At 38.4% G+C, this 6,829-nt stretch overlaps 2 protein-coding genes across 3 annotated transcripts; one reads left to right on the top strand and one right to left on the bottom strand.

The window, feature by feature from the left end:
* Positions 1-401: 401 nt before the first annotated feature.
* On the bottom strand, positions 402-4,300 carry LOC120449306 (membrane-bound transcription factor site-1 protease). The gene is made up of 6 exons (XM_039631697.2): positions 4,070-4,300; positions 3,315-3,854; positions 2,411-3,263; positions 1,582-2,321; positions 967-1,525; positions 402-911 (listed from the first exon to the last, which is right to left on the bottom strand). Exons 1-6 carry the CDS (start codon positions 4,226-4,228, stop codon positions 724-726), a joined length of 3,039 nt encoding a protein of 1,012 aa, XP_039487631.1. The 5' UTR covers positions 4,229-4,300; the 3' UTR covers positions 402-723.
* Positions 4,301-4,535: 235 nt separating this feature from the next.
* Positions 4,536-6,829, top strand: LOC120449853. Of its 2 annotated transcripts, none has more exons than XM_039632512.1 (6): positions 4,536-4,636; positions 5,315-5,587; positions 5,645-5,932; positions 5,992-6,119; positions 6,182-6,574; positions 6,632-6,829. In XM_039632512.1, exons 2-6 carry the CDS (start codon positions 5,328-5,330, stop codon positions 6,775-6,777), a joined length of 1,215 nt encoding a protein of 404 aa, XP_039488446.1. In that variant the 5' UTR covers positions 4,536-4,636; positions 5,315-5,327; the 3' UTR covers positions 6,778-6,829. The 2 variants fall into 2 exon arrangements, with proteins under 2 accessions (XP_039488446.1, XP_039488447.1); XM_039632513.2 differs by having other exon boundaries at positions 4,575-4,631.

The raw sequence follows: 6,829 nt of genomic DNA, 5'->3' as shown, positions 1-6,829 counted from the left end.
TTTTTACAACTAATTCCAACAAAATCTTTACAAATACACTTATTTGTATGTAGAAACGATTGAAATGCTCTCATTTTTAATTTTTTAAGTAACTTACAATTTAAAGATTTTAAAATTATACAAATGAATAAAATGTGTTTTTAAAACTAGCTCAATAAATCTTTTTGAATTAAACCCTTTTCGGAGGGTAAATATTTCTGGGGAAAAATGCACTAACGGCTAAAGTAAGTATAAAGTGTGGATGACACAAATAAAACAAGGCAGAAGACAATAGTCGAATATACCCGTCATTCAACTAGAAAATTGTGATGAAGATATTTGAAAATTATTTCTATATATCAAATGCAATTAGCTAAAAAAATATTTTGAAAAATTGTGGTTGAGACCAGACAAATAATAATATAAAAAAAAGCAAATACGGTTTGGTAGATTTTGCTGAAATATCCATATTTAATCTCAAGTTTGTAGCTCTCGAAGTTCATGCGTACAGACAGAATATAATTTAAATATAATATAATACAAATATACTTTATTGGTTCGAAAACAAGTCCTCTTACTTTTAATTTATACAATTAATATTATTTGATAAACAAATAACATTTACCACCCTACAAAGCTTATTCCCTATATACATATACGTAGTGTAAATCCCAATGCATTTCCCAAGGAGTACAGTAATGATAATTCTAGACTTTTTACATTTTTTTTAATCCGAATATTAACTTACAAAACAAATCGACGCCTTAAAAATAAAACAAATAATATAATAACAATTAAGCTCAATATGATCAAAAATATGATTGGAGTTATTAAACTATCAGCGGATTGCATTCCCGTTAAATAATCATTGCTTTGCAATAGTTTTTCGATCTCCTCACCCAACAAATTTTTAATTAAATTGATCTCGTTTCCTGAAACAAAACAGAAATATATGACTGCATAGCTAAAATAAATGTGTATAAATACCTTCATTTTCCATTACAGCTACGTCTAATATAGAAGATTTCCTTGGCTCAACGTTTTTTCGCTTCGTTGAAGCAAGCCAATCAAATTGTTCGCAAATGTTGTTCTGTGCACCAGATTTTAAACCACTTTGCGATATTTTAAGAGGTAAAGGTGCTCTTTCTAATTTGTAAAATTCAGATATACGGTTTAGATTCTGCAATAAGCTCGATTTGTGTGAGTTTATTGCGAAATCTAAAAATGTTATAAGCAGCCAGTAGCAAGCCTTCTCCAGATGCGTGGAGTCAAGGCAGTTGGAGTCCCCGTATACGGCAATACGTCCTTCACTATTGGTTTCATGATTATTGCTTTTCGCAAAGCTGATACTTTGTTCCTTCTTTCGTAGTAGCAAAACCCGGTTTTTAAATGTGGAGTAGTCTGTGGGTATAGCCTCTGCCAAATTGCTTTCCGCATTGCTCACGATTTCCTCGCTGCTTTGAATAGTATTAGCCTTGGTTTGAAACATACCAAAAATGGGTACATCTACTTTGGTCACCTTGTTGGGTGTTTTTGAGTTTATAATCTGGAAAACGGAAGTTCGTATTCTGTGCAAATTAATAAGGATTATATTAAATTTACCGAAAGTCCTTGGTCATTCAGTTTTGTTCCCACTAAAATATCTCCTGGATTCATTGGAAATTTAATTATTGTGGCTCCACTAGCATAGTACATTAAATGGTCGCCTAGTTTAAAATGTCCCTCACCGACAAAATCGCCAAAAGCAATTCCAAATGGCTTCAACAAATCGTTCAGTGCTGGAACATTGGCGCCACCAGTGTCGGGTGTCCACCATTGTCTGGTGTTCTCGTCAAAGAATTTAATTTTTTTCATCACCGTGGTGTTATACCAGTCTCCGAATACGACGACATTCAAACCTCTTTTATACACGTTTTCTTGTAAGGCGTTTATTTCCTCGTCGCCAAACCCTCTCTCAGGGTCAACAATCAATAAGGCGCCATAATCCGAGGCGTTGAAACAGGTGAACGGTTCTCGCAATACATCAATATAGTAGCCAACATTTCGTAAATGTGTATACATGTCCTTAAAGTTTGTGTGTATATGGTCTGCCCTCCAGTCCAGGGGATCTAATTTAACTTTGAGATCATCCCGTGGAATATATCGCGGAGGATACCTTAAGCTGTGATACTGGTCCCATAATATCCTTTTGTTTCTGGGCGGTTTTGGAGTTACCTTTATTGTTAGAGGAAAGTCGACTTCTGTAACGTGAGTTTCGTTGGTAGACTGTTTAAAACTTTCAACAACTATGGTGATACTTCCTTTACAAACACCTTCAAAGTTTTCTCCGTCCTTTGTTACAGCTTAAAAATAAAAAATTGTTAGTTAAGTGCGGAGGATCCTTAACCTTTTCAAAAACGCTAAGATTGTAACAAAGGAGATCCATACTCACCAATAAAAACTGCCATCCATCCGGTCCATGGCCAAACAATAGCCGAAACTTGTGTAGATACTTTAAGAAATTGACCGTGGGTCTCAAGATCGGGAATCCATTTAGGGATGCCAACTATCTGACTTGTGACTGAGATGCCATTGAGTATGGTAACGTTGGCAATAGCCACTGAGCTTCCATAGTACAGCGGTTGGGAGCTATATGGCCACATATAGTTTTGAGTGAAATCAAGGTATGCCGGAATAAGAGTTATCTTTGGTTTGTAAGAGAGCAATAGCTGCATACTCTTCAGCAAGTTCAGTTTTCCTGCTCCCTGCTCAAACATGTTATAATGTGGCAGTTTCTCGGCGCCTTCAATGAGTACCTGCTTAAGAGATGCTGGGTTTATGAGGTCCATTTTCTGAAATGCACCGCTTATAAGCAGTGCAGCAACTCCTGCAACAACTGGAGAGGAAACGGATGTTCCAGAAAGTCGTCTGCAGCCCTTGCGCACATCACTGCCTTCCACTTGACTTCCGTACGTGACAATATCGAGTCCTATGCGTCCGTAGCCCAGGGGAAGTTCCCACGTGGTCATTCCTCTCGAGCTGAACTTGGCGATTTTATCATCAAATTGAATACCACCGACGCCAATTACATCACTCTGATCGCCAGGATTGTTCAGCGTGCCATACAAGGGACCATCATTTCCCGCCGCCGATATCATTATGACATTATTAGCAGACAGTTCCAGCACCTTTTCAACGAACGGCGAGTCCATAAAGTCTGGACCACCAATGCTAAGGTTGAGGATGTTAATCTTCCTATATATCGCGTAATTGAAGGCATCGAGGAACCAGGAAGTGTAAGAAACCTGCCGTTGGAGAGCTAATTAGATTGGCTCAGTTGATCCATATAATCTTACCTGGGAGTTCGTAAAAACTTTAAATATGTAGAGATCGGCGTCGGGAGCAAAGCCTAGGCATTCCCTGGAGGAGGCGATTACCCCGGCGACGAAGGTGCCATGACTGACTCGGTCGTCAAGTGACTTTTCATTGGTCCAGTTGGTTCGTTCCTTCACATTTCGGAAGTGTGGGTGGTTTTTGGTTAGGCCAGTGTCGAAAATTGCCACTTTGACTCCCTTGCCTGTGATTCCCAGTTTCCAAAGGACGTTAGCGTGGAGTACTGAGCAGACTTGTCGGTGCCGATCGTTGTTTGGGTTTCTGTTCCTTAAAACTCCTTGGAGATGGCGGTGACCATATGTCAGGTTGCTATAGGGGTCATAGTTCAGGATCCGTCGTACACTTCGCTGAGGAACTACTGCCTTCACTGAAGGATGAGACTGAATCCTTTCTATAATAAACTCTGCAGATGATTCATAATCTCCTAAAACTCGTAATACATCAAAATCACTTGGAAATTGCCAAGCTAAATTCAGACGGGGAATAATTTCCCAGTTCGTGACCTAAAAGTGAAAGAGTATATAAAAGTGATCGTGAGAAGGATTCAAGACTTGGTAAATTTAGGTTTCTGAATAAAAAGATGCTTTTGTATCTTTCAAACCCAGCAGTAATTAATTAATTCGTATAGAACTTTCTGTTTGTCCTAATCCGTTTGAAACAAACGGAAAAATATATATAGGTATCAATATTTAAATACAAACTTTAACTTAACACTTACATTTGAACCATGAAGTTTGGCTGCGATGTAGGATTCACGAACCGGAGCAAAGTATTTGGAATAAAAATGAACAATGAACTCATTTGGAATAATGGCGGTTTTAAAGGCGTCAAGGCTGCGATGTGCGCTTAGTATAAAAATAAAAATAAACACATTCATTTAACTTTGTGAAATGAATTAATTGAAATAACAAAAATGTCAACAGTCTTCGTCTTTTAAGATAAATAAATAAACAAACCACAATCAGCTGTCAGCATGAACGAAAACGGTAATAAGAAAAATACCATGAAATTCACTAGCGGGAGATACTAGAAGTTTAACGAGTAAACCTGTAAAACTAAGATTCACTCGAAAGTCTTATATTTTTATTCAATAGACTATAAATGCAATAAAGTTGAGTTACCAATAACACAAAAATATAACAGTTTACATTAGTTTATGTTAGTTTAGTTCAAACAGGATTTGTACGTTTGGGGTATCAGTCATGTATATTCCAACATCTTTGCAAATCGAATTTCTGGTCACACTGTGTCTCGTCCGGCAAGGTTTTAACCAAGTTAAAGTAAGGTATAAAAAACTAATTTAAATGGATCATTAGTTGAATGCATTCGTACCCGCGAGCCTTAGAAGGGATTTCCCGACAAGCAGTGGTTTCCTATACTTGGGTGAAAGAAATACTAATACATAAATTGAGTGATCAGTAATTGGGCTTTCAGCGTAGGAAAATGTAATGAAATTCGGTTATACAAAAGCGGCATTTGTATTCGCAAAACACAAAGTCTAGGCGCCAAAATATACTATTTGCTGATCTTTAGTGCAGTTTAATCAATGTTGAGGACTCCAACATCATAAATTACTTTTGTAAGACAAATTCACCACTCTCATTCAAGCTAAATTCAAACACACATAATAAGGCACACATCAATTTGGAAAATAACCGTAGTTAAAAGCTATACTGGCCTACACCACCCAAAGGATGCCTGCTTATCAATATCCCTTTATCTTTAAAAAGAACTTGCATGAGAACCCCACATAGGAATTAGTAACACCTTGCGGAGCAATATAATCATCAATTATCCGCTACCTGCTAACTTGATTTACCATATACTAATGAATTAAGCAAACATAACTATTTATTTAAAGAAGGTTTTAATATGAAATGGCAAGAGTTATTAAGATCGAGTTACATTCATGCAATTTCGTCAAGAGGCTTCATTTATAAATATGCATATTTTACAATCGCAGATAAGTCCCTAACATGGAGGAGCTGTGCAACAATTCCGGACACTCGGCTACTTCCAGTAGTGGGAGCAACTCGTCGATATCGGCTAAAACCGCTCTAAGTGAATGCTCTGCCGCTTGGATAAATTATTTAAGCGCCTTAAATAACCTATGTACTGCCGGCTCCAAATTGGCCCACTCTATTGCAGTTTTAGAGCAGTGGTCCTTGAGTGAAAAGCCATTGTTTAATAATTATACAACAACTTATTTAACCAATTCCTGGAACGACTTGGCAAGGTAAAGACAATTCACCATATACACAGAGTTATATTTAAGTATATTTTTCTCCACCAGAGCAACAACTGTGGCCACGGGAACAGTCAAGACCCACATGTTGGCCTTACTGCAGGATTTCGTTACGATGTCATCCATTGATCAATCCTCTAATACGGAATTGGATCAAAAGCGGTTCAGGGAGCACAACGAGCTAATTGTGTTAGAGAATGCACAAGCTGTAATCAACATTCAGCACCAGTTCTGTGCAGCCAGCTACGATGCTTTCTCGTCCCTAACTTGCTGCTTTGTTTGCCAATCGCCAGTCGGATTTCCACATGAACAGGACTGCAGTGTTATGAAGCAGCGGTACATCACGACATCAGTGTCTATTTTGAATTTAGAAACTAATTTTTATTTTTTGAAAGCCATCAATATGACCAACGATCTCAAACACCCTCGCCAAATTTATGTGGGCCGAGTACCAAGATGGATTCCTCCAGGGGAAACTCATTAACTGATCAACGCCCAATTGCCACAGGAATTTCAGAAACAGGTTGCTTAAAATACCCGAAGTAGTATGTCCTATTAAAAGATAACACTTTGTTGTACTTAAAGCTGATCAACCCAGAGGCCCCTCGCCTCAACTGAATTTTTGCGATACCAATCCAATGCAGGCCATTTTTGAGCACACACGCGGTCCCTTGCCAAACCCCGGGCAATTGCTGTCCATGAAGATTCCATTTCACCGGAACGTCAAGTCATCCTTAAGTTTTCCACTATTTCCACTGAACGGTCAGCGTCGATGGTCGGAAGCAGCTGCTGCCGAGGTGATAGATGGGATCTCCACGGATCCCGAAAGCCAGATGAGGAGGTGGTCAATGCCGTGGGAAGCATCGAAAACAGATAGGAACACAGTCACATGGAACCAGACCAGAATAATGCCAATGAATACTTTGAAGACCTCTTGCTACAAGATGTCCAGTTCAGAGCGATATACTTCTCACTCTGGTATTCCATTAAATCATTGAAATTTTCTTTTACTAATCAAAACCCTATTTGTTGCAGATGGAAACTGGCCCCTAGCTTCCACCAGTCAAGATGGGCTGCTAGAAGCTATTCAATTACTATCCATCAAACCAACCACCGTCCCACAAATGAGTCCTCAGCCCTCAATTCTATCGACTTCTCCGGATGGAGCACCACTTGACTAAATTTCAACTAAACTGAAACAAACATACAAATAAATATTATACATTAAACTAA

The sequence above is a fragment of the Drosophila santomea genome, chromosome 3L (genome assembly GCF_016746245.2).
Source record: "Drosophila santomea strain STO CAGO 1482 chromosome 3L, Prin_Dsan_1.1, whole genome shotgun sequence".
In the NCBI taxonomy this organism is placed as follows: Eukaryota; Metazoa; Arthropoda; class Insecta; order Diptera; family Drosophilidae; genus Drosophila; species Drosophila santomea.
Note: the sequence above shows the minus strand (reverse complement) of the source record. Positions and strands in the feature narration are given on the sequence as shown.

Coding starts and splice junctions, on each gene's coding strand:
- LOC120449306 (XM_039631697.2), bottom strand. CDS start 4,228: ATGAATGTGTTTATTTTTATTTTTATACTAAGCGCACATCGCAGCCTT. Junction 3,264..3,314: donor AAGTTTTTACGAACTCCCAG/GTAAGATTATAT, acceptor CTCCAACGGCAG/GTTTCTTACACTTCCTGGTT. Junction 912..966: donor AGCTGTAATGGAAAATGAAG/GTATTTATACAC, acceptor GTTTTGTTTCAG/GAAACGAGATCAATTTAATT.
- LOC120449853 (XM_039632512.1), top strand. CDS start 5,328: ATGGAGGAGCTGTGCAACAATTCCGGACACTCGGCTACTTCCAGTAGT. Junction 5,588..5,644: donor TCCTGGAACGACTTGGCAAG/GTAAAGACAATT, acceptor TTTCTCCACCAG/AGCAACAACTGTGGCCACGG. Junction 6,575..6,631: donor GCGATATACTTCTCACTCTG/GTATTCCATTAA, acceptor TATTTGTTGCAG/ATGGAAACTGGCCCCTAGCT.